Source organism: Cyrtonyx montezumae, unplaced genomic scaffold (genome assembly GCF_038088225.1).
Source record: "Cyrtonyx montezumae isolate F1298 unplaced genomic scaffold, pur_monq_1.0 scaffold_14, whole genome shotgun sequence".
Classification (NCBI taxonomy): Eukaryota; Metazoa; Chordata; class Aves; order Galliformes; family Odontophoridae; genus Cyrtonyx; species Cyrtonyx montezumae.
The window spans coordinates 4,858,520-4,876,245 of record NW_027071870.1 but is presented as its reverse complement, the minus strand read 5'-3'; the positions used below and the strand labels follow the sequence as shown (position 1 = coordinate 4,876,245).

General features: G+C 44.3%; 1 protein-coding gene across 1 annotated transcript in view; it reads left to right on the top strand.

Moving 5' to 3' along the window:
- Positions 1-5,618: 5,618 nt before the first annotated feature.
- Positions 5,619-17,726, top strand: part of FAM171A1 (family with sequence similarity 171 member A1) — an 87,404-nt gene continuing 75,296 nt past the window's right edge. The window contains exon 1 of the mRNA XM_065731310.1: positions 5,619-5,921. Within this exon, the coding sequence (XP_065587382.1) occupies positions 5,828-5,921 (94 nt within the window). The 5' untranslated portion in view covers positions 5,619-5,827. The remainder of the gene's footprint in view (positions 5,922-17,726) is intronic.

Below are 17,726 nucleotides of genomic sequence, written 5' to 3'. Positions count from 1 at the left end.
TCTTCCATCTCATACCCAAGTTGTGCTCTTCCTTTCCACTGCTCTTGACCCTGAGCCTGCTTTGCACCTCACACCTCACCCTGAACTCTTCCTGCCAAGAAGGGGAAAGAAGATAAGAATGAGGACAACAGTGATCAGCTCATCTTCTGAGCAGACCGTGCTTGTAGGAGTGCACAAGCTCACATATGCTGGTGCCCCCTATAGTTACCACATATTCCACAAACCCCAAACATCCTTTCCTTCACCTTTCCTTTCCCCCAAAGCCCATTGACTCCTTTGTCATCCTTCAGGTCCTTTTATAGCTGCTGCAGCTCAGCTTCCTAAAACTCTTGCTTCAATTTCTAGACACACCAATTCCTAGACATCCTCTATTTTGTGACTTGCAGGCAATGCTTATAGGTCTTTTTGGTCTTTTTTTCTAATCTCCGCCCACTCCTATTATGATGATTCCCACAGGACAAGCATTCATTTATTCGGTAAATAATTTGGGCAACAAAATGTACTTTTGGTTTTGATGCTCACTGAAGGTTTGAGCTGGATCACATCCTGTTGACTATTGAGGAATTTACTGTGTAGTCAGGAATGGGAATGTATTTCATACTGACTTCCCTATATAAATAAACACTTAGGTTTTGCTTATGCAAACATTTCTTTACCTTACTAGCACATATAGGTACTTGTTGACTTTCATATAAATAGCACAGTGTGTGTATGTCAATACTGAAATGGTCTGAGATCTTCAGGGAAAAAGATCCTTATGCCAAAGATAGAACTATGTTTTTATATCCACACTCAACATGGGTGCAACTAAAATAACAGTTGTACTCCCATATTTGTGGTAAGGCCAGCAAACTTTTTTTTCTCTCTGAAAGATCCAAGACTAGGTGTCTCCTAGAGGGTCCATGTGAAAATGATGAGTAATCAGTAGCTGGCTCCACTTATCAGGACCACTGCAAAATAATTTTCAGGGCTTTGTATCCAGACATTCACTTTTTTTTTTTTTAAGGATTTAGTTTTGTGTGTTCTTACATATGTAAAATAACTTGCACACTGGTAAACAACAACTCTGCTAGAAATGATAAAAGCACTTCAAAGCCATTCACAAATGCACAGACTGGTACTACTGTCAAGAAAGGCTAAATAGCCTTTCTTGCATTTATGACAAATATTTGCACTTTTTGGATCACTGAACTTACTTGATATATGGAAAACATTTAACAGTTAATACAGTATAGATTTGTTACTAGCTGTCTGAGCATTACTCAGACATAGCCACCTGAAAAAATGTACTAGAAGATGTGAGAGAGCAGAAGATAACTAATCACCTTGCCTTTTATATAAGCATATTCAACATGCCATTCCAAAGCACCTCTGAAGCTACTTAGCGTAGAGTACTGAAAATGTTAACTCCAAGCCTAACCTCAGAGTGAAACATATACTCCTTGAGGCACTCTTTGAGTATTTCTGTCTTCTAATGCCTGGCACTGAGAGCCTCAGTAATAAGCAATCATATGAGTACAGTAGTATGCTAGACTTAAATGGTCAACTGTTTGGGAATGTGTTTGTCTGTACAATGTGAAAATGTATAATGTGTAGCTTCAGCTTGGACTGGAGGAATACACAGTGCTGTAGAAAGGAGAAATTTTCTTTCCCTGCAGTAGGTTCAGCCATCTCACCCCACTGCACTGTCAGTGCTAGAGCTCAAATATCCTTTCTGAATAGAAACAACCAGAATTAGAGCTAAGAGCTAAGCTCTTAGTGAACCTGGCTCAGGGCATTTTATTGTATTTTAATGTTATTTAGATCTCTCCTGCATTATTTACTCAAGCTGCAGTCAATTGGCTCATTTTTTTCTTCTGGAGATGTCTAGACAACAGGTACTGGAAAAAAAAAGAATAAATAAACTAGCATAAAGATGTGACTGGAGCATAATGGGTATTTGCTTAAGTATGAAGAGGAGTTGAATTGAGCTCTAAGACATGAGCTGTCCCATGTGTCACAGTGAGCGTTCATTCAGAAATCAATGGCATTATCAGTATGTCAGTATTAGGCACTTCAGTGCCCATTGAAACAAGGGTGAAAGGACACTTAAGATTTGGAAGACTAGCTCAGTCTCATGACACGAATGGGTGTATTTATTTATAAGAGTGATCATATATATGTGTATATATATATATATATATAAAAGTAAATTTAACTTATTTGGAAAAGAGACAAGTCCAGTGTGAACAGCATAGTCTGTAAGTTTATTTGGGCTCCAAGAAAGAGAGCTAACACAGGCACTATGTGGTATTGAATACGCAGCCTGTGTTTTTAAAATCTGCATAGTCTAATTAGGATCAGGTATCTGCTTCTCATCTCAGTAGGTCAAATTACTTATGAGAATACAGTGAAAACACTGTTTTTCATCCTCGGATACATTATCGTTAAGTGGGATATTGTAATATCAGTATCTAGGTATTAACTTATATATCATTTAAAAATAAACTGAATAAACACTTGCTGAAAAGCTTTTGTACCTAATTGGCTTCAGTGAAATGGCAGCATACAGTGACATTTCTTAGCCATGTAATTCAGATAGGCAAGCTGGATTCCCAGGTAAAAAGAACCCCAAAACTATGAGACCACTGGTCTAGTGAAGCTGACTTTATAGAAACATAGAACCATTAGGGTTGGAAAAGATCACTAAGATCTTCTTGTCCAACCATCAACCCATCCCCACTATGCCCACTAGCCATGCCTCTCAGTGCCACGCCTACTGTTTTCTTGAAAACCTCCAGGAATGATGATTCCACCACTGCCCAGTAAAGCCTGTTCCAATGCATTGCCACTCTTTCTGAGCAGAAACTTTTTTTAATATCCAGCCTGAACCTCCTCTGGTCCAACTTCTGTGACTTTAAGGTAGGTTACTCAAGTCAGGCAGGAAATCGTAACACAGTAAGGCAAAAGCAGTCAATAATTCCAATGAGTTCTCCAATTCCGATGAGTGATAGTTCTCAACTTACAGTCACAAGAGAGGGGAAAGTGCTCTGGTGAGTGGCTTCAAGTTGTCTTTCTTCTTCGCAGGAAGAAGGCAAGGACTGAAAAACAAAGTTAACCTTTCATATACTTGTAACTTTTACTGTGAAACAGGAAACTTCCTTTTCTTGAAATGTAAATTCACTGCATAATGGGCCAAGTGAACAAATGCAGCCAAAACTGAATCTTGAAACAGACCATTTGTTTCCTACCAAAAAGTGAAATTTCTGTTTTTGTGAAAGATGAGCAAGTCCGGTGTAAAGGGCTTTTTGTTTTCATAAATGTAAATCCTGGACAGAACTAAGGGCAATATCCTATTTCTTTGTGCAATATCCCATCTCTTTTCAAGCCCCAATTGTTACGTAGAAAAGTATTCAATACCAACATTTGAAGGCAAAATTGTTATCAAAATATGAATGAACCCTAATAATAAATATCCAGGTGTCTTGTTGCTTTATAGAATTCTTTCCCTCTCAACAAGAACTAAAGATGAAGTACTTTCCACCCTCCTTTAGCTTGCTCTTGCAAAAACTTGAATCTTGCTACGTCCTGCTCTACAGAAAGCAAAGCTTTTTTTTTGTTTTTGTATTTTGTTATATTTAAAAGCTGCTTCCATTACTACAACTAACCAGACATATTAATCAGAACTGGAAAAGCACTCCTATATTGTTCATTTTGTTTCGATGCACGGCTGTAGTGATGCATTGAAATGGCTAACAGAAACAAAGGATGGTGGATTTGTGGTGGGTGGAATAACACCTTCTTTGAGGTGATTTTGGGTTTACTTAAAATTTAAACAAGCATTATTTTCATATGACAATAACAGTTTTGTTTGGAGTAGTCAACCACTATCTGTTTACTATGAAAATAGTAGATCAGTTCATTGTAACAACCTGGCCTAGCTTTCCTCAGTGACAGAGATATCCTATGCATAACTCTCAAGCAACAAGCTCATCTTATTGTTGCTAATTTAACTCCGTGGGGCTCCAAAGGTGGTAGATCAGGTGCAATTTTTTCCCATGTAGCCAAAGTTCTTTCATTATGAAGGAATGTGTCACGGTAATTAATAGTCCCCAAGCTTTCATCTAGTTTCTCTTTTAAATACTTCGGGCTATATTGAGACTTCGCCTGTAACTGTTCAGTCTGGATGTGAGATTATGAAGTCTTTGTTTTATGATAAACTGGAATTAGGTCAGATGACCTGAATGTGCTCATTTGTTTTTTTCTTTGAATGAAATTGCCTTTCTGTACCTACTTTTCTCATAGGACCAAGTTCTACAACTAAATCTTTCAAATTATCAGAAAGAAAGAAAAAAAAGATTGCAATGTCTATATTTTCCAAATCTAAAAAGACGTATTTGAACAGCTTAACAATAAAATCAGGGTAAAATGCATTATGATCAATTGGAGTTTCTATAAAACAAAATGGAATATATCTGAGCACTGCCAAGTCAGCTTTATCATGTCTGAGACACAAGTTGCACAAAATTTAGAAAAGGAACAGCCTTCAGCTTGTGGCGTGGCTACTCTGGTTAAATACTGAAGTAGAAAGTAACTGTATTGGTTTCTAGAAATAAATGCATAGCATATTTTTATGGTAGATTTTATTTAAAATTAGAATTTACAAGTATAACCTGAAGCCACAAGATGCTCTGGCAAGGGATCATACTTCTGGGTACACAGACTTTAGGCATACAGACAAACTGAAGCATGGGCAGCACTGGGACCCAGATCATGGGAAAGCCACGAGCTGGGGGGCCGGGGCTTTGCTTTGCACAGCTGTGTAAAGCCCTTCCACAATAGCTGTCCCTGACAGGGGTGAGGAAACACGAGGAGCTCTGCCCTGGCTCCCCAAGGAAGCACAACACTCTGCAGAGCCGGGGAGGGAGAGGCGAGTGCCGCAGCAGTGCCTTCTGTCTCCTGGATCAGAAGGATGCTCTGAGAGGCGGTGCAGTGCAAACCGGTGAGGAAAAGGCTGCAGAGGCACAGCCGTGATCCGCAGGGCCGCGTCCCCGGGACTCTGCGAGGCTGTGCCCCAACGGGAGCAGAATCTCAACGTCGGCCTCTGGCATCTGCTCTGCAGCCGCTCGCCCTTCCTTCCTCTCTCATCTTTTCAACAGCCCGTTTTTGACTATTTGTTTCCAGTTCATTCTGAGAGCAGCGTGAGTAGATAGGTTCGCCGTACGGCAGGGGTGCGGCGGGGGCAGCGCCGCCGAGGAGGCCATTTTGCAGTTGCCGATTGAACGCGGCGGCGTTGCGCGCCAGGCAACTGTCGCCACTCACCGGGCAGGTAAGCGGGCAGCAGGTAGCGGGCGGGCGGGCTGCCCCGGGCTGTAGAGCTGCGGGGCCCGGCCTCGGGGATGGAGGAGGTGGAGGCTGGCAGCGGGGTGAGGAGTGCGGTGTTCAGAGGGCGCTGCGAGGCGCGGCCGGCAGGGGACGCTGCGGCGCCGGGCTGCGCGAAGGGTTAAGGAGCGGGCGGCGGAGCCCGGCTGCCCCCGCGGGAGGGGAGGCGGAAAAAAAAGGAGGAGGAAAAAAATCAAATGAAATAATCGCGCCCGGCGCGGAGCGGGGCGCTCCCACCTCCCCTCCCGTTCGGCCCCAGGGGGACAGCGCGGACCGTGGAGCCGCGGCGGGGCGACAATGCGGCGGGCGGAGAAAGCAGGAGGGGCAGCGCGCGGCAACATGGAGGGAGGCGCGGAGCGGGCCGGCCCCTGATGCGGCTCTTTCTCCTCCTCCTCCTCCTCCTCCTCCGGGCAGCGGCTTCGGCGGCGTTTCCCTCCGTGGCGGCGGCTGGCGGCGGCGGGTGGAAATGAGCAGGTCGGCGGCGCTTCTTCTCTGCCTGTTGGGCTGCAACGTGTGGAAGGCGGTGACCAAAACCTTAGGGGCGCCCGAGGCGGCTCAAGGTCGGTGCGGGGAGGGGGGCGGCGGGACCGGCCCGCTTTGTGCAGCGGCCCCGGGGGGCTGTGTCGTGCGGGCGAAGGGGGGGAGGGGGGAGACGGGATGGGGTGGGGGGCGCGGCGCTGGAGGAGCCCCTCCGGTCGCGGGGCGCGGCGGCCCCGGCCCCGCCGGGATGGCAGCCCCGCGGCGCCCCCCGTGCCGGGAGCTTTGTTAGCGGCGGGGCAGGGGCTGCCGCCGGCCCCTTTGTGCCGCCCCCGCTCCCCCGGCACCGCCGGAGCCGTTGCACCGCGTCCGTCTCCCCCGGCATCCATCCCGCCGCGGCGGCATCGGGCCCGGGGCTGCGGGCTCGCCCCCAGGGCTGGCGGGACGTCCCCGAGCCTCGGCCGGGCCTTTTGTTCGGCGCGGCGGGCTGCCCGCGGGCCTGGGCGGCTGGCAGGGCGAGCCCCGGCGCTCGCAGCCCCTCCGGTCTCGCCTCGCCCCGGCGGCAGCCCCCGAGCCCCCACCAGACTTGGCTCCCCTGGCCTTGAGGAACTTGCGGCCCTCCTGGGCCCGGTCTGAGCCCCGGCACGCTGCTCTGCCCCGATCCGCTCAGGTACGTTGGGCACAGCGTGCCTTCGCGGAGAGGTGCACCTGCCCTGTGCCCCGCAGCTCGTGGTGGGATGGGGAGATGCTGATCGCTGCCCGCATCCACTCGCCTCAGCTCTTGTGGGGGGAAATCTGAATCGGGGGCCCAGTGGCAGCGCTGTGCCCGGCAGAACTGCAGTTGTGTCGGGAAGCAGAAGACATGTCTGTCTAACGGTACCCTGTGGTGTTGAGGGAAACGTCTCCAGCATGGTCAGCGCGAGCCTTGTTGCTCCTGTTGGTCCAGTAGCTATGGCTGTCATCTGGGGTGGAAGCTTAGCCTTTGGGGTGGTGGGTTAGCAGCTTTATTCCCACTGTGTTGGGAGGGAAGGACACTGCGTGAAGGGTATGCTCATCTTCTGTGTCTTAAACTTGCCTGTCCCATGTGTCATTAAGAACCAGTGAGCAACGTTTGCAACAGGAGGAGGCATATGTTTAGAGTAACCTCTGACTCTGGCGCAGCTGAATTTGTGATGTGAGAGGTAAGATGTAGGTGGACCTGTGTTCTTCTATATAGTATTCAGAAGGCATTGATATCTTGTAGCAAAACCTACTGCACTTGGCAGTCTGATGTCCTATTCAACCATTTTTTAAAGACATCAGCATTTATGGAATTAGAAGCTCTGAATTATGATTCAAGGGCCGTCAGGCTCAGGGCAGCGTTAGTGGTAGGCATGCCAGGGAGAAACAGAACTGTGTACATTCTTTGACACTAGCACTTCAGATACCAAGCTCTACAGTAATTTATGTATCATATAGGAAGTCTTTTGTATTTGTGGTCAAAATGGTAAAGTATAAGCAAAATTAGTGCCGTTCAGCTGCCCTGCTGATTCTGTCTTCTGCTGTCAAGCTCAATTCATGGTATCTGGAAAGGCTTGTCTTTATAGCTGCTACATCCCTATCAGAACTGATGGCTGGTTATTTAAGTAATAGCAGCTATGTCAGTGAGTTGAGAACATTTATATCTGGATGGAATGGTCTAATTTTATCTTCAGTGTAAGAACATCTGGGTTTTTCATAGGTAGGGTTATTTTCCAAATTCTGATTATGAGCTTTGGATGTGTATGTTGATTATGGTTACACTGAGCTGATCCGGTGCTGAAGTGTATTCTGTTCGGGTGTGATCAACAGTTACCAGCTCCTTATTGGGGCTCTTAAAAAAAAAAAAAAAAAAGTGAAATGAGGAACTGTAGTAAGGTGTGAACACTTGGGGGATGGGGTTGTAGCACCAGTCACATTCCTTGTTTGTATGCTGAGCACAGTAAGTGCTAAATGCTTATACAGCTTAAACCAACTGTTTTTTCTGGCCTGCCCTTTTAGCACTATGGTGATAACTACAGCTACAGGTGAAGGGCACTGTTGCCAAAGTTTAGGGGTGTATGCAAAGAATGCTCCTTCCTACTCCTTGCTTCCAGGGGGGGACTAGTACATCGAGGGATTGGAGTGAACATGGAGGTGAGAAAACCAGAAGATACCATTGTTGATTAATTGCTTCAACTGCAACATTAAATATTGGGCAGATTACAAGAGATTGGGGTACAGCCCTCCTTGTGATGGAGTAGGTTAGATCAGACCCAGTTAAGATTTTCCCTGCTTGCGTCAACAAGGCCACATAATGTGTTGGACTTGGAGCTGTTTGCGTGTGGGGCCTGTGGCTGTTGTTCTGGTTAAGGACAGAAGGTGAGCTGCCACTCTTTGCATCTGGTATTTTTTTTCTTGCTGCTCTCAGCCTTACATTCAGGCAATTCCTGCCTGAAATTCTGCTCGGGCAGGCCTATTACATAACTTGTGAATATGGAAAGTACTGGTAATTAAGTTCTGCACTTAGTACCTGTTTAGAAAATTGAATGACTTTGGCAGGCTGTTACCTTATTAAGTTCATTATGCAGATGTATTGTAACCTCTGAAGGTTACAGAGGTAACCTGTGAGTTTCTGTGAGTGAAAGAGCTTCTTTTCTTAATGTATACACTAAAGTAGATGCAGATAAATTGTTCATTATTGTCATCGTTGAAATTCAGCACCTTGACAGTGAAGTTAGAATTCCAGGATGGTACATTTAAGGAGTGATAAGACTTCTCTAACTTCTCTCAGATCCCTATGCCCTGATCCATGTTTCAAGTAAGGTCTAAATTGTGTTTGTTTGTCTTAGTTATTGTGTGTCATGTGTCCCAAAGCTGAAAAGGGTTTGAATGTTTGCTAAAATGGATATATAGAAATCTTTATTTTAAATTAAAACAGCAAAAAAAACAACAACAACCCACAAACAAAAAGGTACGGAGAACCCCACACTGCCATTTAGGCTGTGTTATGATGAATTGGTCATTTGCCTGAGTGCAGAAAAACAGCTCAGTGCATTCTGTTCATGTGAACAGAAACTGTCCAACTTTGGGAGCCCTGGCAAGGCAGGAATTCAAGAGCTGTATGAGGAGGTAATGCTAACCCAGGCAGAATTTAAGCAAAAGCAGTCTAATTGGAGAAGGAGTTTAATTTCACTCCTTCATAGATTCTAGGAAGGATCTTTTTACCAAAAATGCTGGAATACAATGTCATAGTACAGAAGTCCTGTATGGTTTTTGTCTGATGCAACAGGTATTGGTTTCAGTTTGTCTTTGTTGGTCTTTGTTTTATTAGTTATTCAAAGCCAAGGAGTTTTGAAATAAAGCGTTTGAGTAATAGATAGCATCCAGTTCAAGGACTGTTCTACCAGTAGATGCCTATGCCCAGGCTGTCCCACCTTTGTAACCACAAGGTAAGGTAGAGCAGCAGGTGTTTTTTTCCTGGTGTGGTGATGAATAGAGGTTGAGCTGTCACCGCTTAGAATCTGCGCTACCTTCTCCCTCTGTGCTTGGACAATGGGGAAATTGATGCTTGAGTGCTACTGTTTGGTTTTGCCTGCTTGCAGTCAGCCATTACATGACTTGAGGCTGTGAAAGCTGATTTCACAATGCTTCAGCTGGACATTTTATGAAGGCTGCTTTTCTGGACAGCTCAGTAACAGCTGTGTGGAGACCCTCGCGTTCTTGGATTCTTTCTAAGACGGTTGTGCTGAGTTTCCAGTTTTGGCCACGGTGATAAAGTTTAGGTGATGCGGAAATAAAGTCATCATCTTTTTCATCTTGCACTGCTGTGCCATCTCTTCTCAGTCAGCTGTAAATTACTAATGTCCTTCATGTGCAAATGTCTGTTTCATTGAGACCACAAATGGATTCAACCAGAGTGGAAAGTAGATCGCTCTAAAGAGGTACAGAAGATGCTGCTTTGTTTTAGTGGAAGTGCAAAATGTTTTCTTAGTGTTAGATAGGTTGTAAAATCTTGATGAAGGGGAAGTATTGCTTGGTTTTATCAATTATCAGATGAGGAGAAATAGATTCTTTTTCATGTTTACCTTAAACTACTACTGCCTATAAATGGCATGTCTAGAGCTGGGACAAATGAGCAATCACCTCTGTGAGTGAGTGTAGTAAAACTGCAGCCTTTCTTGGGGACGTTCGTATTCATCCTCACCTTTCTGGTCTGCAGTACCTTGCAGTACATGATTCTGCTTGCATGCAGCTCAGAGTGCAGTGGATGTGCTTGTCAGGGGATGGCAAACTCGCATGCTGCTTCCCTGTGGTCACTTGTCTGCTTGTGCCTTAAGATGAGCTAATTGCCAGGTGTTAACCTAACATAAAGCAACATGCTCCCTCCTTCCCTCCCCCCCTTCTCTTGTCTATTGGTTCTCTTTCTTTGAACCTCCCACTGTCTCCTCTTAATTAATGTGACCAGAACGAGGACCATGACATTTTTAGGGACTGCTGCTGTGCCAGCTTCTGGCAAATGAATGGTCTCAAATAGCAGTCCACACTCTACAGGAGCAATGAAATGCAGCTTGACCTTATGCCTGGTATTTTAACAGCAGCCTGAATATCTGTATGTATGTGTGGGGATGGAAGGATAACTGACTTCTAGGCTTGTTGGGAAACTTGAGAAATCTTCAGTGGCTTTGGTACATTTCAGGGTAGGAGTGTCACTGCCTACTGCCAGTACAAACTTCAGGTGCCTCTTTGCTCCCATGAGCAGGCGATGACTGCCAGCAGTGTTGGTGCCTGCAGAGACCTGAGAGCAAAACACATGGGAGGGGGACTTGGTGCATGGCTCGGGTCTGCGGAGACCATTGCCACGAGCTGCTTCTAGTGCCTTCGTTTCCTTGGGTATCGCCTTGATGATAACATTCTCTAAGAAGTTGTTTACTAAGGCACTAGCAAAAGAGAAGATTAAATCCATCATAATGAAAATAACCATTAGAAGTTCCTTAAAAGCAGAATTAAAACTACAAAGTAATGGGTATGCTTCCTTAAACACAGCAGTCATTAGCTGCTACTGGATTACCTGGGAAACTTGGAGGATACTCACTGTTTATCCATAGTATTGCTACTCAGGCACACCTTCCTCTGTCAGCATGGACACAGCCTTCCTAAAGCCCGTGGAGCCCCTGCTATTGGTGACAGTGTAGGTACTTCTTTTTCTTGACACTGATGATTACCTTGTACTGCACTTTTTGTAGAATGGATTTCCCTTTGTGCCAGTATGGATCGGTTCTGCCCCTGGGTATGAAGAACAGCAGCTTTTGTCAGAACTGAGTGTTGGTATTCTGCCTGCCCACAGCTCTGGGTGGTTTTACCTTATACCTGTCAGGCAGCACAAAGGAAGACAACAAGAAGCCTGCATAAAGAGAGTTATATTTCCTAGAACAACTGAGTAATGCTATTTTTTTTATGTCAGTGTACTTTGTAGTGGGGGTAGTTCTTTGTCTGTTCTGACAAGTTTCTGTGAGGGAAAGAATCAAACCAACCTACCTGTAACAATGCTTTTTTGGAACCTACCATGCATACAAAAAACATTTTAGTTTAGGAAATACCAAAGAGAGGAAATAGTGAGTGGGCTTTTTGCTTCAGAAATTCCAGGAACATTTTCCTATAAGCTGGTTTACATTAAGTCTTCAGCTAATGTAGTACCTGGCTGAACGGGTAATAAGCCTAATACACATGCTTTCTGTGAGTGCATCTTTAGTTTTACTGGAAACTGGAAAGATACATGTGAACATACTGTCATTTCTTGTTGCTTTTAATAAATGCATTGAATCTTTCACTTTAAAATATCAGCACAGTATCCTATTTGACATACAGCACGTCTAAGACCTTGAAAGTAGCATTTAAATATATTCTGCTTAAAGCTCCATTTCTCGTTCTGTATGAAATGCTGGTGTTTTGATAATGTAAAATGTTCTGGTTCAGATGCACCCATTTCACCATTTTGTTTATTTGAAAAGCAGTGGATTTGGAGGTGATCCGAAGTAAAATTTCAGTTATGTAAAGTATAGTCTGTAAATTTGGTTCCCATGTTCAACTGCATGGGGGATTGGGTATGTTTAAACAGAGCTGCTGTTAATGTAAAGTGTGTTTTGGGTAGAAGCAGTCTCTGTGCAGGCAAGGCACAAATCTCCCTCTGGATACCAACACAGAAGTTCTTTTAATTGTTCCTACTGAGTTTTTGCAGCTCCACGGGCTGTCACTGTACCATACCATGGAAGCGTAGCAGAGTGAAATCCTGTCTTCCCCCATTATCTGTATGCCTTGTGCACCAGGAGAGAAAGGCTTCCTGTCACTGTGAGTTGGAGCCTAGATGCACACCAGTGGAAAACAGCTCGGCTGCTGCACTGAATGTTTTCAGACAGGGAGGCAAAAGCATTTAACAGCTGGGAGGGACCCTATAAACTCTTTTGGACAAGGGACGACTCCACGGGGGCCACCCTCAGCACAGGGAACCAGGCTCTGAGGAGCTGCAGAGCAGAAAGGAGGAAGCGGGGGCATGGAGAAGCTAGGGGAAGGAAGGAAGGAAGTAGCAGCATCCTTTTGGCAGGAGGTAATGACGGAGCTGAGTCCCATGAAGTGCAAAATGCTTTGATTTTTCTCAAGGAAGTCCTACCTGCGAAAGTGCTGAGAGCTATTGTACTGTGTGGTAGATGTGAGTGAGGTTGTGGAATGAAAAGGCATTTATTTTGACAGTCTGTAGAGGCTAAGGTAGGTAAGAGATACAGATGTAGGGTAGTCATGCTTTGCTTAAAACAAGGCAAGAAGAGAACAAGCAGACAAATAAATGCAAAAAACAGAGGCTTTTCTTTTTGGAGTCTTTACCAGAGGTGATAGCAATGCTGGGAACTCAGTGTTGTTTCATCCTACCTTTGTGATTGTCATTACTGGAAAAACTTGTGTTGTCTTTCATGCCTTGAAAGCACAGATATATACTGATATGACAACGTGAGTTTCTCAAGTGATGTTGCAAGGCTTCCTTGATTTATAGAATAATAGTAATCATCAAGGTAGTTGCTGCATTTAGACTTCTGCAAGGAGGAAATTTATCAGCATTTTTGTCCAGCCCTTTTGTTCTGCACCATATCTGTTGGACAGTCACACAAAATCAGAGGTTAAGATCTGAGCATCTTACCTCTAAGTCTGTGCTTATGTGTCACTTGCGTGTAACACTTCCCATGCAGAAGATGTGCATCTAGGGTAGAATGCATCCGGCACTGTTCAAATGTCTACATCTCAGCTGGTTATCTGTGTTGCTTACAGACACACAACTGAGCTGTTTGGCTAATGGAGCTGAGTGTAGTTCTTGTTACCGAGAGTAAGCACGTTTAGTCAGATGAATTATTTTGCAGCATCCCCTGGCTCTATGGTCTGGGCAGTACTGTTTACACTGCCATTTAGCCCAATGGATCCTCCCCTAGATACCACCACTGGAGGTTTCATCGGGACAGTGCTACTGTCAGCCTCAGAGCTACTGAGTGCATACCATGTAGCTTCTACTAAACGAGTGCACACCCTTGGGTGACCTGGTTGGGTTATCATGCATTTCTCAGAAAACAACTCATTCAAGTCTTAATGCTCTATTTAAATTTCTAAAGCACTTGTCTTTGTAGTGTTACATTTATGAGTCTAAATGTTTTCTTCCCAAGGGTAAATAAGCTAAAGGAAGGGTTTGGAAACGAGGAGAGTTGCAGAGTTGTTTGGGCTTGTCTACGTGTTGGTTTTCCCACAGATTTAATTAGTTTTGTGTTCCCAAGAGTTGATTTATTCAGGGTTAGGCTGTATTGTTGCTCTCACCTTTGTCTCTTTTCTCTCTCACTGGCATTTGTATAGCTGTGTGGTAAATCACATGGAGGAAGTGACCCACTGAAGACTTGTGTACTTACCAGCTCTGCTTTCACCTGGATTGCTTCCCAAGCTGGATTCACAGGGAGTTGCACAAACATTGTTGGCATGCAGGAGAGGATTCTGAGGAATTGGTGAATGAAAATGGATGCTTTGTGGCAACAGTGCCAGTTGATGTGGGATTAAATGGATTGTGGAACTGCACATGAAATGTAGGGCGCATCGTACAGCAAGTGAGCTGTTTTAGAAGTTACTACTTGAAGGAGGCAGCTGTTGAAAATGTTATACTGCCTCATTGCTCAGAGAAAAGGTATAAAGAATTTCTTAAATTAGTCTGCCCAAAATGAAATGGTAAAAACTGCCTTAGAGCTCTGAGCAGCAAATGCTGGCAGCCCTGGACCTGTACTTGCAGATGCTGAGGTGTTCTCAGCTGCAGCCATCTCAGTCCCTGGTTGGAGATGTGATTGGCTGCCTGGACTGCTCTGCTTCATACTTGGCATGGGATTTGAGCAGGTTCAACCACAGTGTAAGACAGTGTGCACCGTGATGTGTAGCACTCACTGTTTTTTTTCTGCTCTTTGCAGAATAACATATGGATTAGTGCCCAAGTCATCTCTGCTCTGCTCTCAGCCTGTTCCTAATGGCTTGGGAAGCCATGATAACACACTAGCCAATTTACAGGCTGAATAAATGCAGAGGGCAGGACTGGGCACTTAACATCGCATTCTGATGGAGTAATTTTTATCAGCACACTGTAAGTACACGATTTGCCATAACTAGTGCCTGACGCCTGGCAGTGTCTGATCCCTCACTCAGCTGTCAGTCAGCTCGAGCAATTCCCACCTTCCTCCAGACAATTATCCTGCTTTCCTTAGTTATTACACTCTTGGTCTGATGTCTCCTAGTTTAGGGCGTCTGCTGAGAGATAAGAAGGCTTCATTTCTTATCCCACCCTTCTGTCCCTGCATGGCCCTCTGCTATCTCAAAAGGCTGGAGGGCCGTGGCTGTGTCATGGCAGGAAGGTCTGCTGGGAGTGTTGTGGCAGTTCCTTGTTTATGTTTGAGCTGGACAGGCGATACTAGGGAAATGAATGGGCTTGGGAACCCTGGGGGCAGGAAGGTGGGGACAAGCTGCTGGACAGCCTGGTGATGGACACGTCTGGCCCTGCGTTGTGTTTGCAGAATGGCTGGCATCGGCTCCAGACAGAGCAGGAGTTGCTCTCTATGCTGTAAATTGTGCTCCTGGCAAGTTTGGAAACCTGCTGAGTGGCATGCTGACCTGGACAAATATTACAGTAGTTTAAAAAGCTACTTGTGGTAATAATGTTGACAGACACTGTGAAACACAGCAATATACTTGCTGTTGTAGCTTTCCTGTGAGTACCCAGAGTATTCTTGCAGCTCAGCTCGTTTCAGCGTCTGGTGCTGCAGTCAAGCTCGTGGTAAATAACTTAAGTTTCAGGCAGTCTCTGGGTTCATGATGTATGACTTACAGGAGCCAGGAACACAGATGTTTGAAACCAGAGCTGTATTTTTGTTGTTTTGAGGGGTGCCTGTGTGGGGGAAATGTTACTTATTTTCCCCCGCTGTTAAAGCTTTAACATGAAGAAGCTCATTTTTTTTCCAAAAGATAAGATTTCTTTTGTTCTTACCAGAATAGTTATTTCATTCTTGACTGTATTGCTAGTTAAAACTTTTTAGAGGGGAATTATGGCACTGGACTCACCCGATGTAAATATTGTTGTTAGCAGCCTGTGTGGAAATTAAAAAATACACTTGCTTCAAGCAGCCCGAAGCAGTGGGAGCAAGAACTTCTAATGGGATGCATTTCAAATGTTCCTATTGCTGCAAGCTATTTTGTTATAATTGCAGCTGGCTTTGGAATATTGCGTTGGTGAAAGCACTTTTAAAAATCAGTTGTTGAAAGAAGAGAACCTGATGTACTGAAGTTCACATTGAAAACTCTTAGCTTTTCCAGACGTTTGATTAGATACGGACTTCCTTCTTTAGATCAGATATGAATAGTTATCTACTCTTGGCACTTCTTAGCTGCATTCAGAATCTTGCTGGAGATCTTGTTTTAATTAGTAATTTTACCTGTGTGTAGTTAATCTTTCATTAATTCTGTGCTTTGAAAGCACGTTTTACTGTTGTAGAGAGATCACTTCAGTCCCTTTTCTGAAGATATCTGCTAAGTTGATTTACTCAGCTGTGTCATGTCACACGTTAACCTTGTGTACAGAAACATCTTTGGGCCTCAAGAGGTGAGGGCTGGGTAACAGCTGAGCCGTTGTTTTGGTGATGTTCTGGGAAGGTAATGGTTTTTTCTTGTGCAAGGTAATATTGTGTATATTCCCTCAATGCATAATTTAAGTGGGCAGTCCAAACTTCAAGCAATTTTTCTGTGGTAAAGAAAAAATAAAGAATATATGTAAACTCTCAAGATCAAACTTATAAATAAGTAATAGCTCAGTAGATTTGGTTGGAGCAATGGAGAATCTATTTACCACGGGTGATTGCGCATAAACAAAGATGCTTTTTAGTATCTGATGCATTCAAGTCTTAGGAGTCTCACATCAGTTGGCTGCTCAGAATGATCAAGTGCTATCTTCTTCCCTTATCTCCAGCCTAGCTGCATGGTGGGAAACTTCGAAGCTCAAATTCTTACAGCTGACATCGTGCCAAACTCCTTCTCAGGTGATATTTCTTCAGTTCATACAAAACTGTGCTTTAGAAAACTGGTGAATAAATTACATACTGAATTGGTGGAAGAGTGAGTGCAGTGACCATGATGCTGATAGGCAGAAATTTCATTGTTTCTGTTACTTTATGCCATTCTGTCTACTGTTACACAGATAAGCAGTTAATAAGGTTGTATTCTAAATAATCCACTGGGAAAGAGCTTTTGTAGAAAGGGGGCTGACCATAGATATTACTTGACAGCATCAGTTTGAAGGCTTACTTTTTGGTCTGTCATTTTGGCCTTTGTTAGTCCAAATCTTTTTAAAATGCAGAAGAGCTTTGGGCAGCCCAAAGGCCTCGAAGGAGATGCATGTGTTTGTGGAGAGGAGTAGCACTTTCTATAAGTTTCTCTTATTGCGTCTTGAGTGAAGGGGAAAAAAAGGATTCTATTTATAAAGAGACAAGTCTTTGAAACAGAAGGAAAACTTGTTGCTTCGAGAGCTTACTCTCTGTCCACAGGATAGGGAAGATACATCTCTTGGGCAGAAGTTAAGTTGAGAACAGAGAAAGCACAGGGTCAGAGGTGGCATACTGTCCAGGTGAAGGCTGAGTAGTAAATGCACATCATGTGAGAGTCTGACTCGAAGGTCTTAATTCCTGCCTTGTGTACTTGTAATGAACATACTGGTATTCAGTCATGGCAGTTGCTGCAAAAACATCATGAATTTGTTTTCAAATTTAATCACCCTTTTCTTGTCATTTCTTATTTTTCTTTGTCAAAGTTGCATGAATGTAAGGGCAAATCCCAAAGATGGAGCATGGCTAGGGGTCTGTGGCAGCAGAGCTGTGCTCCTGCAGCCAGGACTGCCTTTCTACCTGTTGGGGAGGCAGCCAGCAGCCACCTCAGTCACTGTTTCTATTTGAATTTGTGGATATTTTTTGTACATAGACACAAAGTCACTTGTCCCCCAGGTGGATGGCAAGCTTGGCTTCTGAATCTATGTAGTAAGAGTAAGGAAAAAAAAAAAGCACAAAGATTATAGATGGGCAGGTAAAACTTTCTGTATAGGAAATGAAATTTGGATGGTTCCAGGTATGAGCACTAAGGAACCTCCCTCCTTTTCCTTGTGTTCCTTTCTATTGAGCCGACCTTTATTTTTAATTTTATTGCAATCTGCCAGAAAACAACCTACATTTTCAGAAGCAGTCATGTAAACAAATCTGTGTTTCAAACATACTTGCAAGTTTGATGTTGCTGATAACATCAGTCTCGTTTCATATTCTTAAGCAGCAGGGAGATAAAACACCTCAAAT